General features: G+C 41.6%; 2 protein-coding genes across 2 annotated transcripts in view; one reads left to right on the top strand and one right to left on the bottom strand.

Annotated features, from left to right (window-relative positions):
* Positions 1-3,892, bottom strand: part of LOC109898899 (metal transporter CNNM4) — a 25,938-nt gene extending 22,046 nt beyond the window's left edge. Inside the window, exons 1-3 of the mRNA XM_031835464.1 lie at positions 3,478-3,892; positions 3,272-3,374; positions 2,145-3,143 (exon numbers count right to left, since the gene is read on the bottom strand). Coding sequence (XP_031691324.1) covers positions 2,145-3,143; positions 3,272-3,374; positions 3,478-3,849 — 1,474 coding nt within the window. The 5' untranslated portion in view covers positions 3,850-3,892. The remainder of the gene's footprint in view (positions 1-2,144; positions 3,144-3,271; positions 3,375-3,477) is intronic.
* A 5,586-nt stretch (positions 3,893-9,478) lies between these two features.
* hpse2 (heparanase 2) overlaps positions 9,479-25,941 on the top strand; it is a 110,437-nt gene continuing 93,974 nt past the window's right edge. The window contains exons 1-3 of the mRNA XM_031836495.1: positions 9,479-9,820; positions 12,673-12,827; positions 13,128-13,289. Coding sequence (XP_031692355.1) covers positions 9,555-9,820; positions 12,673-12,827; positions 13,128-13,289 — 583 coding nt within the window. The 5' untranslated portion in view covers positions 9,479-9,554. The remainder of the gene's footprint in view (positions 9,821-12,672; positions 12,828-13,127; positions 13,290-25,941) is intronic.

The following is a 25,941-nucleotide window of genomic DNA, read 5'->3' as shown; positions in this document are numbered from 1 at the left end:
GATATGTAACTTAACATTTGATAGTGAGTTAGCTCCTATAAAATGTCATGATTCTGCAGGACCAACTGCTTTGAATGATTCTATTGTTCAATCAAAACTTGTGTCTGTTTTTTGAGGGGTATGAGAAACATAACAATATACAGTAACTAACAATATATATGAACAATATATGCTCTCCTCAGACATTCCTACCGACAAAAGGACATCCCTGTCAGTGAACTGATTCTCTGGCAACCACAGCATGAATCCACTCGAAGGGGCAACCCAGATATCATGTATGTGGACCAGTTTAAATGTGACACCGGACTGAGGGAAGAGGAGGAGACTGCGTCTGCGATGGAAGCCCAACTTTTCCTTCTGGCGCCTCTAGACAACCAGATGATGTTGAATGTGAGTTGAAAATGTGAATGTTACTTTTAATCACACCACAAAACAAATGTTGATTGAATAAGGCCCTCTCATCCAACTCATTTCCCCAAGTCATCCTTCTCATCATTAAACCCTTCATTCTGAATAAATCAGATTACCATCTCTGAGCCCTCATGGACAAACCAACCCTGACAATCTGAATAGCATCTGAGTGAAGCCCTAGTCCTGTTACATAATCTCTCATCCTAGTGGACACTGCCGTCTCTGTCCCAAAGCCTCCAGTTTGATTCCTGCCAACATTCAGAGCACATCAAATCTATTCTACTTCTGTGTATTATGCAACACACACGAGAAACATTATATCTGTTCATTTCACCCACTCAAAAATCCACTTTTACTTTTGTATAGCGCCTAACGAAGTACTGAGTGTGCACCCACACAAACACAGTTTTGTATTGCTATTCTTGTGGGGACCAAATAATTTATTCCCATCCAAAATCCTATTTTCCCTAACCTTTTTTTATTGACCTTTATTTAACTAGGCAAGTCAGTTAAGAACAAATTCTTATTTTCAATGACGGCCTAGGAACAGTGGGTTAACTGCCTTGTTCAGGGGCAGAACGACAGATCTTCACCTTGTCAGCTCGGGGAATTTTCCTCGAGGGGACCGGCAAAATGTCCCCACTTGTCTGAATTGTCCTTTTTTTACTATCATTGTGAGGATAGTACTCACAAGGATAGTTAAACAAAAAGACACACACCTACCTAGCCTCCTGGCTGACGGCTGAATGATTTATACTCTGGTTGTCATGGGAATCAGAAAAGCCTCCAGCTCCCTTTGACATTCTTACATGGATGGAAACACAAAGGACCGTTTACTGTCAATTTGTCACTTCTCTTCAGACTGCAGCACTTCAGTCCTGTTTCATTCCTGTTCTACTGTGGGATGTACCACTTCACTGGGATTAGCATAATCTGTAAAACATATAGATAACCTTGCTACTCTCTCTAAACTGTCCCAGTTCATTCCTGGGTAGCTTCAAGGAAGTTGTTGGTTTTATGGATTATAGATACGGCTTAAAACTCTTCCCTGACATACAGTAGCCCAGCGTTTCCCAAACTCAGTCCTGGGGACCCCAACGGGTGCACATTTTGTTTTTTGCCCTAACACTACACAGCTGATTCAAATAATCAACTCATCATCAAGCTCTGATTATTTGAATCAGCTGTGCTAGGGCAAAAAAACGAAATGTGCTCCCCTTAGGGTCCCCAGGACTGAGTTTAGAAAACCTCGCAGTAGCCTATACCAATTAGCTCCACTTGAACCTGCTGAGCCCTTATCATCTTATATGACGGACTCTTCAAAGCATCACTGGATTTAAATACACCCTGGATCCTCTGCTTTTCAGGAAGAGGGAAGTGGTGTGATGGAATGTGTAGGGGTTAACTTGAACACTCTCATGGCACTTAGCTACAGTATACACAACTTCTTGTCAAACGAGCACAGCACCTGCTGAACAATATAATATTTGTTTTATCATAGATCATGTGCAACATGGTAGAGGTTCCTGAATTGCAGTAATCATGTGATTTGAACTTGTGAGCTCATTGGTTCATGCACTCTGATGGTTGCAGGTATATCTCTGGAGAATGCACCTCCAGCTGTTTCCAAAAATGGTGGTGCATTTCCTATAATATTTAACTCTTTATATGTTATTTGATTCTGCATACATTTTTTTTCCATCTCTACAACAGTGTACACCTAACTCTATTACCTCTCTTGAACTCCTCCAGCATCACATCCAATTTGGTATCGCTGAACACACAGTGCATGGGGTGTTTGTAGAACTGGGTGATGGTCTTCAGCGGGGTGCAGTCATCCGGGTCCACGAACGCCAGGTCTTTGACGAACAGGATATCAACGATGTTGGACCTGTCGTTCTCATAGACCGGGATCCGGGTGAACCCGCTCTGCATGACGTCAGACATCGTACAGAAGTCTAGAACAGCATCCGAGGAGAGCATGTAACAGTCCGCCAGCGGAGTGTGAACAACTTCTACGTTCTTGGTGCGCAACTCCAGAGCGCCCTGGATGATGTTGAGTTCTTCTTTGACCAGATCGTGGTAGGGGTCTGTGACGCGCAGCATGGCAACCAGTTTCTCTCTGGTGTAGAAGTTACTGATCTCCTGGTGGAGCATGATGTCTAGGAGTTTGGAGACGGGGTAGGAGATGGGGAAGGAGACCAGCATTAGAAGCCGGGTGGCCCAGATGGTTTTGGAGGCGATGGCGAGGCTGTGTCTGGACGCCACAGAGTGAGGCAGGATCTCTCCTATAAAGAATATACCGAAAGTGCAGGTAGCAAGGGAGGTGGGAGTCATCCCTATAATCTGGCACATCCACACTACAAAACAGGTGTTGGTCAGCACATTGCCCAGCACCACAGTACACAGGATGTAGTTGCCATGTTTACGCACAGATTCGATCTTGTGCGCATATTTTTGTTCCTTCTCGGTGCCGCTGTTTTGGAGGACCCGGAGCTCAACGGGATCCAGGGCGAGCATGCTGATGTTCAGCCCACTGCAGAGCGCAGAGAGCCCCAGTAGCATCACCGACACCCCCAACTGGAGCCACACGTCCGCTTGCGGGGGTCGCTCCACCACGGCTAGCCAGAAGTCTCTGGTGGTGAAATGTTCCCACTTCGCCCCATCAAACGCGCAAATGGAGTAGTATTTTATCCGCTCATCTTTGCGCAGGTCTTTGGCGAGCAGCTCCACTATGGAATCAGAATCAAATAACACAAAGGTCCTCATCAGACAAAATAAAAACGCACAATAACACAAGACACTTTTTTTTTACATTCGACGATTTAACAACGATAAAAACATGTAACTATAAACGAACCTAGAACGGAGTTGTGGCTGGATGCAGACCTGAAGGAACCCAGGAGTTCGATGTCAGAACTCCGCGCATGCTCGTCCACGCACGGGTTCCGTTTGGAATGGACCTAAACACAAATTAACATTTTAACACGATATATACGCAATTTAATTAAACATATGTCATATATAGCGTTATGGGTAAATGGTCAATACACTAAATAAACGGACCATGTTCTCCCCCTCTCCTCTCTCTCGCTCTCCTCCTGGCTCCTCTATGAAGGCGATCCATGGTGCGGCAGCTGCACCCTCTGGTCTCCCGCTCCCAGAGCGGTTCTGGGCTCTCTGTGTAACCGGGGATGCTGCATAGTAAACCCGCAGCATGAACCGCGTCCCCTCGGTCGCCTGGAGCAGCCCGTCTTGCACAGACAGTTCACCGGCTTTAGTGTTCTCTGGGCGTACACCAAGCAATCCCTTCGCCGGAGCTGGGAGAAAGAATATGATGATGAGAAGGATAGAGAAGTTAAACAACAGCAGGCTGCAGGAATGAAGTGCAGTGCGGTGTGTTGAGGATGAAGCTGCTGCAGCATCAGCAGCCATCATGCTGAATGAGCTGCAGAGGGACGTCGGCGATGGTTGGGTCACGTGGTTAGGGTTTTTACGCTGGCTCTTGGAATCGGCATAGCATCTGGAGAGCCACACTTGGAGCAGAGAGAAGAGAGAGGGGGCCGAGAGAGAGAACGGGCATGTGTGCAGCACAATGACGTAATGTCATGTTGAGTGCCACTACCGTCTAAAAATAGCAGGCAGGATATGCCCTATCATCAGCCACTTCCCTGCAGGGAGCGACTGTCTGTCTGTCGCTCTCTGCAGAGATCACAATCGTTGCCTACTGACAGACCCTTTCATGCTGTGTGTGTGTGTGTGTGTGTGTGTGTGTGTGTGTGTGTGTGTGTTCATTTTGTAGGCCTACTCAAAGGCCTTCATCACAGTTTTTCTCTCTCAAGCTATTTTTTCACAATCAGCATCATCATAATCATCATAATCATCCTCATCATTGTCACCGTCATAATTATCATCATAATCTTTGTAAACAGCAGCATCGTCATCATCACATTGGGTTAAACTGCAGTCAGATTTTTCTAGAACGTGTTATGCAGTATTCCACCAGATGGCAGTGCTGACTCCCCTTTCCCATTTCAGCACCAGCTCTGGAGTCAAGTTTTACTAGAGCCTCTTCAACTCAACAAGTTGTTCGTTTACCCTCCTAGTGTGAGTAATTTGATTTCATTTCACATGATATGGTCATTAAACGGATTTAATTAGCACAGTAATAACAGCAGGGTTGTATTTTAAAGTCAATAATATGTTATTACTTCGAGTCAATGTTTTGGGCCTGAGTCAGCAATGATTTATAATTTGCAAATGATTTATAATTAATAGCCTAACAATTATTATTTCTAAATTATTTAGAATTTTCAATCGCATTTAGGCATACGAACAATTAGCCTACAAACGACAATGTCTTAATTGTAGCGTCTAATTCAATTTAAAATATAATGTTTTTACATTTTGGAATCGGAGCCTACATGTTAGTGTAAGCCATAAAACGAGAAATGTAAACAGATAAGACAGTTTAGCAAAGCACACCATTACATTGGTTTAATAATCAGATAAATAAAAAGGACACGATAATACACAGGGACATGGCTGCTCCTTTGTCTAGTGGTAGGCTGACTTCTCTGCCTCTGCAACTTTAACACGTCGTCAATATTCGGAAGAGCGATCGTGAACCCTGCCTCGTAAAACCGTGACCCTTTCATCCCCTGTTCAAGACAGTTACAATCCTGGTGGTGGTGTGTCAATAAATAGCCTTATCCACCCTCCTTCGCCCACGCTGTCTCTCTCGACACCTATGCTCCAAATCACATGTATGTGCCTGTCAAGGCAAAGTTTTTTTTAAATATATTTTATTTTGGAAGTATAATCGAAGTCAGATCCCACTGGACACAGACGTCAATTCAACTTATATTCCACGTTGGTTCAACGTAATTTCGTTGATTTAAATATAAAATAACAAACCATATAGCCACAAAACTGAAAATAAATAATGTTATTGTAGGGTATGTGACTAAATCATATAGGCCTAGTATTATTGATATTTTCAATCATGTTCAACTGATAAAGCTCAATACATTTCAACAAAATATGTTTCCAATGTAATGCATTTGCCCTAGGCTATTATTGCTTTACTAACGAAATTGCTGTTACATTTTCGACCCTGTTGATTTGTTGCATTTTCCAATAGGCTACCATAGAGGCCTGTTTTATTGCGTTATAGTTCAGGGGTCTCGTGTGAAAACTTGGGACAAAGATAGAATGTGTTTTTGAAAAAAAAGAGAGTTTAAATCTGATTATTATCGTTATAATCCTGAGAAGTTAAAAGCTAACTATAGGTTATGCAAATCTGGACATATTTAGATCAAATATAGAGAGAGACATGTATTTAAACCAGATGTAGGCCTATCTTTAAACGCTATGCCATACAGGCTATATCCACCACCCCGTTATATAAAGCCATGTAACCACACCTAAAGGAATAATAGGAAAAAGCTATTGCTTTGTTTAGCTCCGGAGATAAGATGTGTTCGTTAGTCTGCCTTAGAGGTAGGCCTATCTGTTGCACGTTTCTCTTTTTTTTCCCAAGTAAATGACTATTATTCGTTTATATTACAAAATGATTTGTCTATTAGGCCATGTTGTTTTGTTATTATAATTGTCATTATTATTAGTCTATTATAGTACTATTATGGTTGTGTTCAGTTTGTCTTGATTTTTCAGAGTTGATACAATAGGTCTACCTTTTTCTTCGATAAACGGGGTCGAAAAGTTATAGTCATAATATTTAACATTTAGTTATTATTTTGTCAAAACCTTCCGAAAGTAGTTATTCAGTCAACGATACCCACACACACTTTCGATAACTTATGCCACTGGCAAAAATAGATTAAATTATCACGATAAAAGGTGACACGAGAAAACATTCGACATTACGGAATGTGTTGAAAGAAGCAAACGAGTGTTGGCTAGCCTGCATTATTTTCCAAGTCGGAAGGAATTTGATAGTCGGCTAATTGTGGCGGGTTCCCTAATTTCACTCACAGAGTGCACATGGACAACATTCACGCACAAACATCTTCTACGAATTTTCTATCCTTTGAACACAACTTTAATGTTATTGAATTGTGATAATGTGCTAACCTATTTGTTTTCAACACCAATTGTTTGATTTTACAATTTAGTATAGACGCTATTATCCAGAGCGAATTCCATCAGCAAATAGGGTTGTGCCTAGCTCAAATGCACATCGACACATTTTTTACCAATTCGGTTCGGGCATTCGAACCAGCGACCTTTCAGTTACTGGCCCAATGCTCTTAATAACCGCTAGGCTACCTAGTGTAGCCTATAACACAGTTGTACTTATCTAGTGTAAAGTATTTCTATTATATTTCATTTAGTTGGAATTCCTGGAAATCTCACAGACTGTAGCTTTACTCTTCCATCTATCTGAGTATCGAGTATCAGAACAATGTTTTTTAAACACTAAATGTTTTAAGCACTAAATTACTTTAATGTTCTATTTAACATTTTGGTAACATTTCATAGTTAAAAATCTAACCTTTATGGAAATCACATGCTATGTATTCCCATCAATCCCAAACACTTCACACAATATGTCTTCGACATCTCAAAACTCACATCAAAAGACTCCAAATGACGTCTACAGTATATCTGCCATAGACATGCAGTAAAAGACCGTAACTTGATGAGGGATGTTGGTCCGTTGCCATAGGACTGCTACAGCCGCAGCGGGACATATCAAAGACTCATCTCTTCTCCTGGCGGAGTGAGGGGTCAACCGAAGATCCCACTGTGATATGGAGAGAGTTATATAGGAGTTAGAGAAGGTTGGAGAGATTAATATATAGAGAGGTATGAGGTTGGAGAGGGTGAAAAGGAGTCAGAGGTTTGTTCCCCGCTATTAGACGTGAACATTAGGAATAGATAGACAGTGTTCTGCCTTAGGACCATGAGGGGTGCGTGTCTGATTCTTCCTCACATAGCAATGGACAGTTGATAAAGCTTTCTCATGAGAGATGAATAACAATAACTGGCTCGTTTATTTGCAATGTCCTGTCAGCCGCAGGCTGTGTCAGGCATGTCCTGTCCATGTTTGCGTCTTCATATTTCCTTTGTTCCTTTCAGCCAGGCCTCACGCACTTTCCAGAATTAATATCGAGCTTTACAAAAGTTGTTAGAATGGTTTAACGTTGGAGCGTAAAACATGAAGTTGGTTGCAGCGGTCACTAATTCAAATAGATAATAGAACCTCTAAACATTTTCAAACGTGTATTGATTTTGACTGTAACAGGAGGGATTACACAAATGTTTTGGGATATCTTCCCAATCCCAGTGCATCATGCACTTTCTGCACGGTAGATCAAGGGGAGTATATTGCCAGCGACCTCAGACGACCAGAGTTATCAAACAGTAAGGCGGTGTGCTCATGAGGCTGAGACGAGCCACGCCGAGGTGAGGTGAAGTTGTTGGGATAACCACCATAACAACGACCCATCCCGTCGGTCAATGCCTTTCTCTACTTGCAAGTGGGACCACGCTGTGTGTAGGCCCTCTGATCAAAGAACATCTGGAGAGAGACTTTATATAAAGCTTTTATAGGTATGTTAAATATGTTGGCTGTAGAGTTCTAAATGAGTTTTGAAAATGTTTTTGGAAGCGCACCAAGCAGGCTATACGACTGAGCTAGGCTGTGATTGGCAAAGTTGGCAAAGTTCGATGCAGTCACTGGTTAAACTGTAGAAAACATATTAGCACAGATCAAACTGTGAGAAAACATTAGCCTTGTGATCGCATGTGTTCTTAAATAGCCTAGTTAAATATGCTACTTGTGCGTAAAATATATTTTACCGCATAGCCTAACTAGCTATTTACTCTCCTTTTCTTGTAGGCATACTTATCTAGGACCGTACACCAAGAAATGACATGTTCGATAACAGCGTCTAAAAACCGTTCCATTCAAAAGTATAGAAAGAACACCAATAGGCCTACTCTGATATTTCATATATTTACGTTGACGTTTACTTGTTTTATTAGGACTAAACATTTTCGTTTTATGTATGCTTACTTAAAATATTAATGTAGCTTTGTTAGGAATGTGCGTTTTTTTTGTCTTCTTTGATGGATTGTATTGTGGTTCTTAGTTCCCCAACGAACGAAATATACATTTGTTTAAAAATGCATAATTATGTCTTTATGAAAACCATCTTGACACTGTAGAGATGCATCCAACTTTCATGTATAAGAGATTTGTGTTTCACAGATAATTAGCAAATATAAAACGTTCAGCTTTTTAGATGACCCTGCGATTGTAATCTAAGCAACACAAATCTTGGCTATTTCCGAGATACCAAATTCGAGTAGTTCCTTAGCCTAAATATTTATAGTAGTTCTAGTTTTGAATACACGGTTTTCACAACGCTTGTTTTTAATAATTCCATTGGTTAACATGATTTGTTGGTATTGTTTTGTTCGAGAGGGACAAATACACAACAGTTTCATACATAATTCATTGCATCAGACAAATTGCTTTTCAGATTTACATGAAAATGTATGTCACCAGCGTGCGTAATTCTTTTTACATTGTGCATCTGGAGACAACTCGCTAAATGCGTATATTCTATATCTTATATAAGATATTCTATATCTTAATACCTTTTGAGTCATGTGTCTATGTAAAAGTATAGCCTCTTATTTTTCTAAAGGTTCCCTTTCCTAATTTTACAAGTCATAAAAGCAAGAAAAGTCGGACTTGTTGAGCTCTGCAATGCGGACTTGTCCTAGCATTCTGATAAATAGATCGCCCTGATCATTGTTTTCTTTCCTACACCTCAGAGGGGTTAAGTATGAACCCTCATACCTCAGAGAAGAACCACCACTGAGTCCTGAAGAGGGGCGGTGCTGCCTCCTCTCCTCCCCCAGGCTCCTGGCCCTCTCTAGCGGGGAGGCTGGCCCGGGGCGTGCGCTCCCCTCTCCAGCTCTCAAAAACACGGAGGGGCGGGGGGAGACGGACAGACAGAAAGGAGCAGATATCTTCGCTCAAAGGAATAGGAAGAGTGCATTCAGACTACAAGGTATTGCTATAGCTTCTCTCACGTTCCTTCAAACAGCAGAGCACGGTCTTGTTTTTAGGCGCAGTGTTCCATCTGTGGTGCCAAGCCAGGAAGATGCCCAATCCGGCGACATGCCCCTTCCCAGGCTCCCGGCTGTGGCTGGTATCCGTTGCTCTGATGGTGCAGTCGGTGATCTCCTCTTCTTCGACCTACCAGAGACCTGCACCCGGCGGCGGGGGGAAGAGAACGGGGTTCATGGAGAGGACGCTCATTTTGCTGGACGTCAACACCCGCAGTCCGGTTCAAGTTCTAAATGACAACTTCCTCTCTTTACAGTTGGATCCGTCGATTATAAAGGACGGGTGGCTGGACTTTCTGAGGTAGATTACTTTCCCACTCTGTCTGCTTTATCGACTTCATAGTCGTCGTTATTCTAATGTTTGGATCAAATGCATTGTTTTTGGTTTATATGTCTCTGTTGAGCATGATCGGATTTAGTTATCTAGACGAATGGTTCTTTGACAATATTATGATATCGGGAATCATTAAACCATGTCATAAAGTCGGTTTATGCCGATTTGTGCATTGCTTTTGTTTAGGTGACATTAGATATGGGGTAAACTAGCCCGTATGGAAATATGGAGTATCCTAAAGATTGGAGTGTAGGCCTAACTTCATAATTACGTCGTCGAGCTTTACCAATTGGTGTGCATACTAGTAGCCTATTTTCTCATTTCAGTTGAGACACCTTTTGACACATGTTCCGTCATTCTCGTGTGGCATGCATCAGTTTACACAGTATGTAGCCTAATTCAGAAACATCTCTTTAACATAGCGGTGTTAATAATAGGTCTACATATATAATGCCACTGTCTTAGTCGTGTCAATGTTTCTGTGTTCTACACAATGCTAATATGAAATGAAGAGAGAGGGGAACGAGAATGACAGGGAAAGAGGTGATATGAGCTCATCATATATAGTTAATGTTGCATGTTGGGTATGGAAGGGAATAGTTTACATTGGTAGAAGTATGCCTACATGGCGCACACGAGGCTCTTTGAAGAATTTCCGTAAACAGAGGTTTCTTATTTCCAGTGAAACATCCACTGTTATTGTTTGGGAGGAGAGAAAGGGGGTCGTGGCATTTTACAAGTTCTATAGAGTATCAGGGTTTACTACTCGATATCGACATGTTTGTAATAATGAAAAACAGTCGGAATGCCTACTCAAATATTATTGGAGCCACAGCATGTATCGCCCTGGAAGTAAACAATTTCAGCTTCCAATCAGCTTCGGCTATTGTGCAAAGTTCCCAGATGTAACTTTTACCAGTCAGTGGAGAACTTTGTGGTCAGGATTTTAGCAAAAATGTAATTCTGGGTTAACTAGATGAAAAGTGTTATTCCCACATGAACGCGTCAATCATATGGATCTATATAAATTCAGTTGTTGCTGTATATTCGTCCTTCAGCAAGTAAATGTTGTCTGCATCAATTTTGTGATAATAACAATAATAATAATAATGATACTAATCATCACAATAATATAATAATATACCTAATGTTCATAATGTTCATAATAACAACAACACACTATGTGATCAAACAATGAACCTTTTAACAATATTGTTTTGCTTTACTTTGGTTCATACTTTTCACTAACTTCCTAAATGTAGGTAGGCTATTCACTCACAATTTCAACGCAAATTTTCTTCAATGTTTTTCCAATATTTATTTTCTTAAATTGTACTGGTCAAGTTCATATAAACCGTTATTTGAATAAACATTTAAACCATGCCTACCGTAAACGTTGCTGATCGTCAGATCTGATAACCCAGCGTTCAAGCACACTAAGGCCATACTATAGGATAAATTCGTTTTTGTGGTAGGTCGGTGGATTTTAGAGACATAAATAGGCAATTATTATAATACAAAGCTAGGCGATTTAACTACCACAATTGTCTATAATTGTCATAAAAATGGCACTTTATTCAAATCTGCAAGAATCGGTTAAAATGATCACAACATGGCCTATATTCTGCCTACAAAAACAGCACAATATGGTAAGTGCTAATCCCATAACATATAATTGAACACAACATTTTAAAGCTACTGTGCAATTTCCAGTAATTTCAATGAATGGGAAATATTCCCTTAATTTTGAAGAACGTGACTTATAAATAGACCTACTACAAAACTGTTCTTTGCTCCATGGTTTTGGTCAAAGGAGACTTTGTAAACAAATAATGTCTAGCTTCAAATCAAGTTTAAAAAGTAGGCTAATGTTGCTCTCATGGAATGCCATTCCTTTACTACAGAAAGCATGTGCTATTGGCATGTGGTGTATTAGTTTGCTCCATTGTTTTGTTGGTGGTCCACTCTTGATGATATGCACAAATTACAGTGTGGCTTTGGTTGAAAAGTATAATATTTCTGTTGTTTATTCTGTGTCCAGTCTGGTAACACAACAGTAGAGTGGAATACTTAACCCAAAACTATTTTTCTAAACCAGAGCTGTGGGAGTTATTATTGATAGCTGGCTAACAGCAGCACTGAGATGGTCATAAAAGTCCTGTTGTAATGGAAAAGCTGTCATGTCCTATAATACTATCATGTAAATACTAGTAGGGTTCACTAGCTTTTCTCTCAAGTGAAACCAATAAGTGAGAGTGATAGTAAAAAGTGTTTCGAAAGCCCAGTCTGGAAAGCTTTGACAGTAATCTGGTAACACTGTAGTGTAGAACATGTTTTTATTATTCTGGGCATACTAGTCTCACCATCATAAAATGTTTCCCTGTGATATCTAAAAAAAACCCACTAAAACCTACTCTCTGTATGAATTAAATTGGCTCCATGTCTAGTTTTCTTTTGTTGAATCTGAATGCACAGGGCTATCAAGAAATATCACATTTAAATCAAGTTGTCATTGTTTTATGACTTGAGTTTTTTGTCTTGTGTAAGTAGTGCTCAGCCTCTGTTGAGTAGTCTATGTCACTAGTGCTGGATATTGCAATGACATACCCACTACAGGAATTATTTTCAACATAACATCAATCGTTTCTTCTCAGAGTTGTGTATGTATGTACATGATCTGAAATCAATGATGGTCATGTTGTGTTTTTCATGCAACTTGTTTGGACACGGAGCCTAATTGATTAAAAAATATTGTTTCATCAATATTTCAGATGTATTTGTGCACTGTATTCTTATCAGATCTCTGTCTCCATGTATAGTTCCAAGCGTTTGGTAACCCTAGCCCGAGGTCTGTCCCCAGCCTATCTGAGGTTCGGAGGAAAGAGAACCGACTTCCTCCACTTCCACAACCTGAAGAACCTTGCCAAGTTCAGAGGCCCCGGCCCAGATTACTACCTAAAAAACTATGAAGATGGTGAGTTAGACATTATGGATTTGATTATTAATTTACGCAAATGTTAAACACACATTTTGTATATTTATTTATTGTGTTGTATTCCCAATTTGATTATAAAATGTATTGAGATGTTTAAATGTACTTTAGGTACAGTTGAAATCGTCTATGTCCATGTTCAATGGTAGGCCTATAGTCTTATTCTGTAGCATTCAATTTGAATTCAAACAAGCTTTATTAGCATGAAAGGAACAATCCAATATTGAAGTGGTACGCAATGAAACTACATGACCCGTTCTTGGTCTCTGTGTCAATGCTCAGACATAGTGCGTAGTGACATCGCCCTGGACAAGCAGAGGGGCTGTAAGCTGGCCAACCACCCTGACATGATGCTGGAGCTGCAAAGAGAGAAGGCAGCTCAGATGCAGCTTGTCCTCCTCAAAGAACAGCTCTCCAACCTCTACAGCAACATCACAATAACAGGTAGGAGATCACACACACACACACGCACACACACACACACACACACACACACACACACACACACACACACACACACACACACACACACACACACACACACACACACACACACACACACACACACACACACACACAAAAACTCTCTGTTTGGTTACTCAATCTTGCCAGAGCACAGCGATGTAAATCATCACCCCTCAGCTTTACTAATGTAATTTGTAGAGAAGGGATAGAGGAATGGAGGGATGAAGAGATGGAAGGATGAATGTAGAGGAAACGAGGAGGCAGAGAGTACTGGCATTTCTGAATGAAAGGTTAAACTGAACCTGACTGTGGAGGGGCAGCTGGACTGTGTGTGTATGTTTGTATGTGTGTATGTATGACTTGCTGAGTCCCAGTGACTATCCCTGACTTCCCAGGGTGGTAACTGAGAACCGTAAGGTTTTGGTTAGCAGTAGGCTGTGTCAGGATGTCTTTATGTTACAGTATTTTGCTTGGTATTTATTAGAAATGATGTGGTAGCAATTAATACTTTGTAGTACTTAAATACCAGTTGTGGTACGAAATTGCATGTAATGATATGATGTAATGATAATGTAATGATGGTTAATTTAAAACATATAGATGCTGTTGTAATAGTTTGGTCATTGTTCTGTAATTACAATTTTACTGCTATAATTTCCAGTAAAATACAGAGTAAACAGCAGTCTATCAAAACAAACCGTAACCCCAGAGTTTCTAACTTTTAAAATGTGTGGATCATATCAACTTACAAAGTTGAAGAGAGGAGAGATGAGGATGGAATTTCAGTCATCGGAGCTACAATGGCAACTACAGCTGCTTGTGATTTATTAGAAGAACAAAATGACGGTTTGTGTTTGTGTGTGTGTGTGTGTGTGTGTGTGTTAAACCTCCCATGTTAGAAATGCCTGTTCTAGATCTGTCTTGAGCAACACACACTGCAACTAAGGAGATATTCATATGAAGAAATAACATGAACACTGAGGGATTATTCCCCAAATATTTATGCCTACAGAACTGATGCTATGACAGAACATTCCACCAGCTTCACTCAAGACTTCAGTGATATTAATGTGTATTTAATAAATCTTCATATTATCCAAAGGGAATCTGCTAGAATTTGTCTTTTGTCGAATGCATTGTTCATTAATGCACAGGAGAGTGGTGTTGCATTATTCCGTTTTTAATGTACTGTAGTATAAAAGGTATTTCAGACACATTTGTACATTGATAGATTTTCATTGACGGGGTTACTGTGTGTGTGTGTGTGCGCGCTTTTGTGTGTGTGTGTGCGTGTGTGTGCGTGTGTGTGTGTGTGTGTGTGTGTGAGAACTGTATGTAAGTCTGCGTATCATCAGCTGTGTGATTTCAACGGGCCTCTGGTGCACTAGTCAAAACATGGCCTGACTGCGCCTATCTTCAAGCACTGAAGAGACACATTGAGGAGAGCCATTTGTTCATGTTTAGGTGCAGAGGAGTTTCAGTTCACAAGTTCAGGAGTCACACTGTGTATCACCCTGTACTTTCTCTGTTGTAGTCTGGTATCTTATCATGAGATAGTTCTACGATATGGACTATCAATATATTCTGGTGCACGTCCACCTCAAGGCTTCGAAGTTGTCACCCTACACTTGGTCTGGGGAGGGATTAGGTCCCAGGGTTTTTCTTTGTTATGGGGTCCTCGGACCCTTGTTAAAGTCAATGGCATGAACTTTACCCAGTACCAGGACATTTAAGCCAAAACCTGGATGTCTCTGCCAGGAGTTTGAAACTTGGCCGCAAGTGTATCTTCCAGCAAGACAATAAACCCAAGCACACATAAAAATCCACAAAGAAATATTTAATTGACCACAAAATCTAAAGTTTGCAATGGCCATCTCAGTGTCCGGAGTTGAACCCCATTGAAAACCTCTGGTTTGAATTGAAGAGGGCAGTCCATAAAAAAAGGCTCACAAGGGGAGGGTGCTGGAGTATAAAAATAAATAAAATAAGTATATTACCCCCTTTTTTGTGATATCCAAGTACGATCTTGTCTCATCTCTGCAACTCCACAACAAAGGTTGAGTCATGTGTCCTCCGAAACATGACCCACCTAACCGCTCTTCTTAACACCCACCTGCTTAACCTGTAAGCCAGCTGCACCAATGTGTCAGAGGAAACACAGTTCAATTGACGACGAGGTCAGCCTGCAGGCGCCCAGCCCACCACAAGGAGTCGCTAGAGAGCGATCAGACACGTAAAGCCCCCCTTGCCAAACCCTCCCCTAACATGGACGATTCTGGGCCAATTGTGCACCACCCTATGGATCCGGGTCTGTAGTGATGCCTCAAGTACTGCGATGCAGTGCTTTAGACAGCTGTTCCACTCAGGAGGCCTGGGTACTGAAGTATTGAAATCAGGGGATCCAATCATTTTGACCTCTATCTTTTTTAGATGTATTATTTATTTTATATTGTTTATCAACAAAATCTCTTTCTCTGAGCAGTTATATTAGTATAAAATACAAATAAATACAAATGTAAGCATATATTATAGCTCAGTGTTTGTATAATTGATTTGTACATTTTTTTTTGCTGATCTTTATTAAGGGATCCAATCATTCTGGACCCCACTATATATCTATGTTAAAGAAGTCCTCCTCTTCTGTCTAGCCTGTGTGTGCTGAGATGTGGCTTACAGTACATTATGATTTTTGGAGAATGCTGTTTAAAGGTCAAGTGCAGTCAAAAACATGTTTTTCCTAGTGTTTATATATTTCCACACTATGTGGTTGGAACAACACTGTGAAATTGTGCAAATTATCATAATGCCCTGTTTGAAAAGACCCCCTGAAATTTCAACCTGTTTTGGTAGGATGGAGTTTTGGCCTTCCAAACCTCTCTGCCAATAACAGCTAATTTTCAGTTTTCCCCTTCCCAGTCAGTCCTATCAAAGTTCTTGCTTGAGAAATTGCTCTTGCTAAGAAGCTATTTTAGTTTATTTTTTACCATTTGAATTGAAAACAATCACATTAAGGTACTTAATTGTTACCCAGAAATTATTTGATATTGAGATAAAAACGTCTGCATTGGTCTTTTAAGTGGGGAGGTGGGTAGCCTAGTGGTTAGAGCATTGGACTTGTCCCGAAAGGTTGCAAGATCAAATCCCTGAGCAGACAAGGTAAAAAATATGTTGTTCTGCCCCTGAACAAGGCAGTTTACCTACTGTTCCTAGGCCGTCATTAAGAATTTAGGCCTCCCGGGTGGCACAGTTGTCTAGGGCACTGCATCGCAGAGCCACCAGAGACTCTGGGTTTGTGCTCAGGCTCTGTCAAAGTCGGCCGTGACCAGGAGGTCTATGGGGCGATGCACAATTGGCCTAGCGTCCGTCGTCTGGGTTAGGGAGGGTTTGGCCAGTAGGCATATCCTTGTCTCATCGCGTGGTGCACAGTGATTCCTCCCACACATTGGTGTGGCTGGCATGGATGCGCACTATGTTAAGAAGCAGTGCAGCTTGGTTAGGTTGTGTTTCGGAGGACGAATGGCCTTCGTCTCTCGCCTGTACGGGAGGTGTAGCGATGAGGCAAGACTAACAATTGGATACCATGAAAAGGGGGTAAAATTTAAAATAAATACATTAAAAATAAGAATTTGTTCTTAGTAGTTAAATAAAGGTTTAAAAAAATTAGACCTGTAGTGTTCCAAGTTAATTACTGTATATATGAATGGACAAAGCCATTGATCATGTGACATCATTCATGCCTATGTGAAGACTTGATAGGGCATTTGAAGCACAGGAAGTTGGTTAGATTGACACCGGTGAGTCAGTCAAATACCGCATCTGCCTATGTTGTACTTATGCATCTGTGGTGAAAGCTAGAGCAGTGTTTGTCAGATTATGAGACATTCCAAAAATGGTTCTCACAATAACGTCTGAATGGTTTGACCTCTCTATGAAAAGGGGTGATTCTCATGAGCACGGTGGGGCTCTCTGTTTTGCTCTACGGCCCCCACAAGTGTCACAGGCAGTGGCGGTTGTAGCTTGTATAGGCGAACACCCCCTTTAACACAAATAAATAATCATAACATTTAAAACTATATAAATATAAAAATATATATAAGAAGTAACAAAGACCAAATAGAAACAAATTTGTGTTGATTTGGCACTCGAGCATCAATACATTACCCATCCCCCAACACTGTCAACCAAGAGTCAAGACTAAACCAATTCACCTTGGTGGTGTGAAGACTGGTTTTATATTATTCTTAACAATTTCGCACAAACCAGAAAAAAATGCCTGTGAAAATGTCTGTGAAACTATATTTTCACAGTATTATGAATGAATTGTGGTTTATTTGGTAGCAATTCGTAGTGTGACTGATTTTACTAATTGCATTAGTACTGTACAAAGTTAGAGGTGCGCTATTTGATAGATTCCCCCGCTCCCCCTACCTCGGGTTTCCAATGGGGAGACCTGAGGTCAACCTACCCCCGCTCCCTTCCTTATCTCGTACTTCTGAGTGGGAGAACTTCCCAGGCAGTAGCCTTTCTAGCTCACAAACTAGAATCAATATTTCCTGAGCTTTCTTATATCTCCTAGATATAGGACAGACACTTCAAAACCTTATTTCTTATGATTTATTGTTCCACTCTTTTTTGCCATTTTGAATGTGTTATTCAATGCATTAATGCAATAATTGTTTTATGTGTATATATATATATATATATATTTATACTTAAAGTGGTCCTAAAATTCACAATTAAATAGCTAAATAGTCCATCATATGACCATCTTAAAACAATTCCATATGTCAGCTTAGAACCCTCATGGTTAGCCTGTCAATATAGTGTTTTATTGGGGAGGGTAACAGGGGAGGTGTTTAAACAAGGTCTGGTAATAATCAGCCTAACCCTTAAGTGTGTGTGTGTGTGTGTGTGTGTGTGTGTGTGTGTGTGTGTGTGTGTGTGTGTGTGTGTGTGTGTGTGTGTGTGTGTGTGTGTGTGTAGGCAGGTGGTGGAATTAAAGTCCCTTTAACAGCCCCTTCATCCTTTTCCACTCTACAGTCTGACCTCTTACCTTGGCTTGTTAGAGCTATCAGTAATGGCACTGCACACGCACAGACACAGACACAGACACAGACACACACACACACACACACACACACACACACACACACACACACACACACACACACACACACACACACACACACACACACACACACACACACACACACACACATAAACCCACACAGCCCCCTGCGCTGTGAAAACACCAGCTCAGACAAGACGAGGTCAAGGTCACCCCTCATCTCCCCCTTACTCCCCCCTGGTCTGCCCCTTAGTTTCTCCTGGAAGTAAACCAAGACCTAACTGCCTCAGACAGAACAGACCCTCTCATCTCACCCCTAACCTCCTGTCTCATCCTTCCCCCTTGAAGCTCATCCCCCTACTCTCAGCCACTTTTATGTCCCAGCTTTCTTTCAATTTTTATCTTTACCCCAGTTAGTCTCTGTTCTTCACTCATCTCTCTCTCCCTCTCCCTCTCCCTCTCCCTCTCCCTCTCCCTCTCCCTCTCTCTCTCCCTCTCTCTCTCTCTCCCTCTCACTCTCTCACTCTCTCTCTCTCTCTCTCTCTCTCTCACTCTCTCTCTCTCTCTCTCTCTCTCTCTCTCTCTCTCTCTCTCTCTCTCTCTCTAGTAAAATAAATAAAACATGTTGTGCCACGTACACCGAAGAGGTGCAGTGAAATATGTTGTTTTGCAGGGTCAGCCATAGTAGTACAGCGCCCCTGGAGCAAATGTGGGTTAAGTGCCTTGCTCAAGGGAAAATCGACATATTTTTCACCTTGTCAAATCAGGTATTCAAACCAGCAACCTTTTGCTTACTTGTCCAACACTCTAACCACTAGGCTACCTGTCACCCCAAAAAAAGACCATGATCCTGCATGCATAACATCACCTCAGTGGCTTGCGACATGACTCTCCTTCCCATGTTTAAACCCTCTTAAGTATCCGACCTTTTTTTTCAATACAGGGCCTATAGCTCAGGCCCTGAAGCAAGGATATGCATCTTCTTGATACCATTTGAAAGGAAACACTAATACGTTTGTGGAAATGTGAAATTAATGTAGGAGAATATAACACATTAGATCGGGGAAAAGATAATACAAAGAATAAAACATTATTTTTTTGTACCATCATCTTTGAAATGCAAGAGTAAGGTCATAATGTATTATTCCAGACCAGGTGCAATTTAGATTTTGGCCACTAGATGGCAGCAGTGTATGTGCAAAGTTTTAGACTGATCCAATGAACCATTGCATATTTGTTCAAAATGTTGTATCAAGACTGCCCAACTGTGCCTAAGTGGTTTATTAATAAAGATCATAATTGTGCACACTCCTCAAACAATAGCATGGTATTCTTTCACTGTAATAGCTACTGTAAATTGGACAGTGCAGTTAGATTAACAAGAATTTAAGCTTTCTACCCATATCAGATATGTCTATGTCCTGGGAATTGTTTTTGTTACTTACAACCTCATGCTAATCACATTAGCCTACGTTAGCTCAACCGTCCCACGGGGAAGGGAGGGGGGGTTCCCGATCCCGTAGGGGTTAAGACCTTTCTCTCCCGTTGGACATGCAAATGAGTATCTAGACCCCTCAAACTCAACTCTGGACCTCAAAGCCAGTTCCACTGTGTTTGTTTCATTGTTCCCCTCTAATTAGGGTCTGATTTAGACTAGGGACACCAGGTTTGTGAAATGAATTATCAGGTCGAACAGAAAACCATCAGGCTCCGGATCTCATATGGTAGGAGTTGAGTACCCCTGATCTAGACCCTCATGGAATAGACTTATCATCTACTCACTGCATTTCATTTCTTCTGCCCTCTGTGTAGTTTCTCTTTTCTCTGCTTTGTCTTTATTCTCCCTCTCTTCCTCCCTCTCCCTCTCCTGTTCATCCTCCCCTGTTCATTTCACCTCCTTGGCCTGTTTAGTTGTTACTGGCCTCTGACGATGCTTAGAATTCTCTGGTAACAGTATGTTATATGATTTAACTGTACCTTTACTTTAGCTTGATATAGGATTTTTATGCAGCTTTTTACAGCTAAGTATTTCCTGTCGTGCACCCCCCCCCCCCCCCCCCCCCCCTCCTCCCTCTGTGACGACAAATAGCAGGACATTGAAGAGAAGTTTGGGGGCGTGCTCCTTTCCTCCCCAACTTAACTTACACAGCCCTTTGCCCCCCCTCACCCCCTGTTGACAGCAGTAACTACTTGACTTTACTTCAGCTACTTTGAGCTCCTTCACCCTCGTTAAGGGCACCTTAGAGGAACATTTTGTGAAAATCACAGTTGACATTCTCCAGACGAAATTCCACCCTGCTAATCCAACTGTGTGTTTACTGCAGCCAGTGAAACTTTAGAAATGCTCATCTCTTTGTGCCTTTAAGAACTCAATCACAGACATTTTCTCAGACACCTGTACTTGTTACCCAATCTAATTGTGTCATTCATGGTCATTCTCACTGACATTAACTTGTTACTCTGCCGAATCACGTCATTCATGGACAATTTCACAGACACTAACCTATATAAAAAATGTCAAATGTGTGTGTTTGTGTGTGTGTGTGTGTGTGTGTGCTTGCACTGTAACAAATGTCTTTAATATTACATTAAAGCAGAGGTGTGGACTTGAGTCACATGACTTGGACTCGAGTCAGACTTAAGTCACAAATATGATGACTTGCAACTCGACTTTGACTTTAACACCAATGACTCTTGACTTAACTTGGACTTGACTTAACTTGGACTTGGACTTAACTTGGACTTGATCGCAAATGGGGGGGGGGTCTTTCTCATGGCTACCCATGTATTTCCATGTAAATATAAAGTTTATTTGGAAAGTAATAAATATATATATTTTTAAAAGCATTCATGATTTGCATGAATGTAATATACTAAATATTACTCTTGTTAAGAATATGAAATGGTATTACATTTGGTGAAGAGCACATTATGACTTGTTTAGGACTCGAAACTCCAAGTTTAGGACTTGAGACTTGCTGGTCTTGACTCGCTGTAACGACTTCTAGAAGTAGTGGGTGGAGGAGTCAGGCGCAGAGAGCAGGGTAGTTCAAAGATGTGGATCTTTTATTTCCAAAAACAGAGAGAAGGTCACGCCACACACACAAGGGCGCATAAAGACCCAGTCCAACAAACAGAACGAAACTGTTCGGAAAAATGGAACCCACAAAATATTCACACACCATAAACAGAAAAACAAGCCCGCACCAAAGCCGGCGGGCCTACCGGGTTGAAATAGCCCAAACCAAAACCCAAACAAGAAACAGGTGAAACTAATCAGACAAAACTAAATGAAACAGAAAAGGGGATCGGTGGCAGCTAGTAGGCAGCTAGTAATAAATAAATTGACTGGCATTTGTGCTGCCAGTAATTTACTGTACAAATGACAGGAATTTCTTTACAGAGAGTCCCCCCTTGCTTTCTCTCCAGATGCTCCCTTAGTCGGTCCTTTCCTCTTGTGGTGCGGTGACATTTTGCCATGCTCAGTGTTGTCCTAGCTGTCTATATTCTGACGCCACTTAGTAACGTGCAGTCAAAATATAGACAGCTAGGAGACTTACTAACTATTTTTAGTTGACACCTTTGGTTTCAGATGCTTAAACCTGTGACCCTGAAGCAGCTTAAGTTCCAAGGCTGTGTCCGCTTCCATGTCTTAGGAGTTGAGTAAGGTCAATATTGGTGTAAAATAATAATGGTGGGATAGTGTTTCTAAAGTCTTGTTAGAGAGATTCTTTGGCAACTCGTCATGTGTGTATTTTTGGACAGCTTCCCATCACATACTGCAGAGGTGATGGATGGATATGGTCGAACATGCAAGCGTGAGTGAAAAGCAAACATACCGAGTGCATCGTGTGTGTGTGTGTGTATGTGTGTGTGTGTGTGTGTGTGTGTGTATGTGTGTGTGTGTGTGTGTGTGTGAGACACAGATGTTAGTATCTGTATTGTACACTGTATACAGTGCATTTGGAAAGTATTCAGACCCTTTGACTTTTTCCATATTTGTTTACGTTACAGCCTTATTCTAAAATGTATACAATTATTTTTTCCCCTCATTAATTTACACACAATACCTCATAATGTGCCTTTGGAGCCATGAAAACTCCAAAACCACGAGCGCTTGAGGTGTTTCAATGAGCAGGAACTGCATACACTCATTGTGATTGCCTGACACTCTCAGTTTAATGGGAAACGTAGTGTGGGTGACTCTGACAATAAATCAAATCAAGTCAAATGTTACTTGTCACATGCGCCGAATTCAACAGACTTACAAGCCCTTAACCAACAATGCTTTATGTTAAGAAAAAAACCTGTTAAGTAAAAATTAGATAAGTAAAAAAATAAAAATAGAAAATAAAAGTAACAAATAATTAAACAGCAGCAGTAAAATACCAAGCGAGGCTGTATACAGGAGGTACCGGTTCAGGGTCAATGTTGAGGTAATATGTACATGTAGGTAGAGTTAAAGTGACTATGCGTAGATTATAGTAGCAGCGTAAAAGAGAGATCTGGGTAACCCTTTGATTAGCTGTTCAGGAGTCTAATGGCTTGGGGTAGAAGCTGTTAAGAAGCCTTTTGGATCTCAACTTGGCGCTCTGGTACTGCTTGTCCTGCGGTAGCAGAGAGAACAGTCTATGACTAGGGTGGCTGGAATCTTTGAGGTCCTCTAAGGTCCTGGATGGCAGGAAGCTTGGCCCCAGTGATGTACTGGGCCGTACACACTTCCCTTTGTAGTGCCGAGCAGTTGCCATACCAGGCAGTGATGCTCTCGATGGTGCAGCTGTAGAACCTTTTGAGGATCTGAGGACCTATGCCAAATCTTTTCAGTCTCCTGAGGGGGAATATACTTTTTCGTGCCCTCTTCACAACTGTCTTGATGTGTTTGGACCATGATAATTTATTGGTGATGTGGACACCAAGGAACATGAAGCTCTCAACCTGTTCCACTACAGCGCCGTCGATGAGAATGGGGGCATGCTCGGTCCTCCTTTTCATGTAGTCCAAAATCATCTCCTTTGTCTTGACCAGGTCTCTGACCTCCTCCCTATAGGCTGTCTCATCGTTGTCAGTGATCAGGCCTACCACTGTTATGTTATCGGCAAACTTAATGATGGTGTTGGAATCGTGCCTGGCCATGCAGTCATGAGTAAACAGGGAGTACAGGAGGGGACTGAGCATGCACCCTTGAGGGGCCCCAGTGTTGAAGATTAGTGTGGCGGATGTGTTGTTCCCTACCCTTACCACCTAGGGATGGTCTGTCAGGATGTCCAGGATCCAGTGTCAGAGGGAGGTGTTTAGTCCCAGGGTCCTTAGCTTAGTGATGAGCTTTGAGGGCACTATGGTGTTGAACGCTGAGCTGTAGTCAATGAATAGCATTCTCACATAGGTGTTCCTTTTGTCCAGGTGGGAAAGGGCGGTGGTGAGTGCAATAGAGATTGCGTCATCTGTGGATCTGATGGGGGGGTATGCAAATTGGAGTGGGTCAAGCGTTTCTGAGATAATGGTGTTGATGTGAGCCATGACCAGCCTTTCAAAGCACTTCATGGCTACAGACGTGAGTGTTATGAGTCAGTAGTCATTTAGGCAGGTTACCTTAGTGTTCTTCGGCACAGGGACTGTGGGGGTCTGCTTGAAACATGTTGGTATTACAGACTTAGTCAGGGACAGGTTGAAAATGTCAGTGACGACACATGTCAGTTGGTCAGCGCATGCTCAGAGTACACGTCCTGGTAATCCGTCTGGCCCAATAGAGCGCCTATCCATCGCTCTGACGTCCATGGGAATGGAGAGGTGTTGTATGGGGATTCTGAGCTCCGACACCAGGGTAGCGTCCATAAAGCTCTCATCGGCACCAGCGTCAATGAGCACCCGGAGAGATTTGGACTGGTCACCCCACAACAGGATAGCATGGAGAAGGATATGAGAAATGGAAGACGAGAACCTGCAATGAATAACTACACTGTTTATATTCTGCCACATTACCAGTCACCTTGCCATGGTTAAATGCAGTGGTTCGCTCTTTCAGTTTTGTGCGAATGCTACCGTCTATCCACGGTTTCTGGTTAGGGTAGGTTTTAATAGTCACAGTGGGTACTACATCTCCTATACTCTTCCTTATAAACTCAGTCACCGTATCCGTCTATGCATCTAGATTATTTCCGCAAGCTACCCAGAAAATATCCCAGTCCACGTGATCAAAACAATCCTGAAGCGTGGATTCCGATTGGTCAGACCAGCGTTGAATAGTTCAAAGCACGGGTACCTCCTATTTGAGTTTCTGCCTATGGGATGGGAGGCGTGTGTGTGTGCGCGTGTGCGTTCATGTGTGTCTATAGAACTCACACACAGCCAGTTCCCCAGATTCTGTCACCTTTGATGATCTTTGTAGACATGTACAGTTCCATCAGATATTCTCTTTGATAAGTGTGCTTCAGAACCAATCATGCATATCAGGTGATTGAACAAGTCTGAAATACTATCAACAAACAGTTTACTGTTGCTAATCACAGCAGAATTCAAATGTAATTGGTATTACAGTACTACACGTATTAGACAGTAGGTCGTAGTATAAACAGTATGCATCCTGGTATAAAAATGTGATTCGTAGTACAGTAGGCTAATAATGTTGCAAGGCAGAGTGTGTGTGTATGTGTGGGTGGGTGTACGTCTGTGTGTGCAATCACGTGTAGACAGAAACACGGAAACAGAGAGAGGAATTCTCACATCTGTGAACTGCTTGAAAATGTTGTAATCAAAACGAGTTGGCACTGCGCACGTCAGAAAGGAACCATTTGGATTCTTTCCTCTCCACGTGAAAATCGAAACATCTTGTGTTCCAGTTTGAAGCTTCAGCATGCTGTTTTCTTCTCTCCCTTTGTCCTACCATCCCTCCATTCTGCATCCGTTGTGAGATTGTTTCTTTTATCACACATTGTTTTACAAACTGTTTTAACTTTTCACTGTGACAATGTAATCTAAGTATTTTGTCAACAGTTTTTCCTCAGCGTATTGAAAATGACATTGGTGGTACACAGCTAAAAGAGTTATGCATCTGACTGCAACATTTCTCCAAAGCTCTCTCTAAGTCCCCAATCTAGAGTATGAACATCTTGGGCCCTTGGCTTTTCTTTGGACATGGAAACACAAAAGTCTAAGACATTAGGCCAAGCACTAGTGTTAATTCCTGCAGTGGAGAAGGTCCATGCCAGTCCAGCATGGGTGTGTCTTTGTGTGTGTGTGTGTGTGTGTGTGTGTGTGTGTGTGTGTGTGTGTGTGTTTGTGTGTGTGGTGGTTTCAAAGTACAGTGGTTTCTAAGGATGATTGGTTTTTGGAACATTGATTTGGTTTTTGGAACACTGAGTTTCAGTTTGGTTTGAACTACTTTCTGGTGGTTTTACCAAAACCAGATTGCTATTCAAGATATGGAGAATAGAGAGTGAGAAACATGGGGGAAAAAGCGAGAGAGACACATAGAGACACACAGAGACAGACAGGCTTGTGCCCTAACACATCGATTATAACACTGCTCTGGACTGTGCTGACCACTCTGTCTCCCATTTCATGTAC

This window comes from Oncorhynchus kisutch, linkage group LG11 (genome assembly GCF_002021735.2).
Source record: "Oncorhynchus kisutch isolate 150728-3 linkage group LG11, Okis_V2, whole genome shotgun sequence".
Lineage (NCBI taxonomy): Eukaryota > Metazoa > Chordata > Actinopteri > Salmoniformes > Salmonidae > Oncorhynchus > Oncorhynchus kisutch.
The sequence above is the reverse complement of the archived record's forward strand: the minus strand, read 5'-3'. Positions and strand labels throughout refer to the sequence as shown.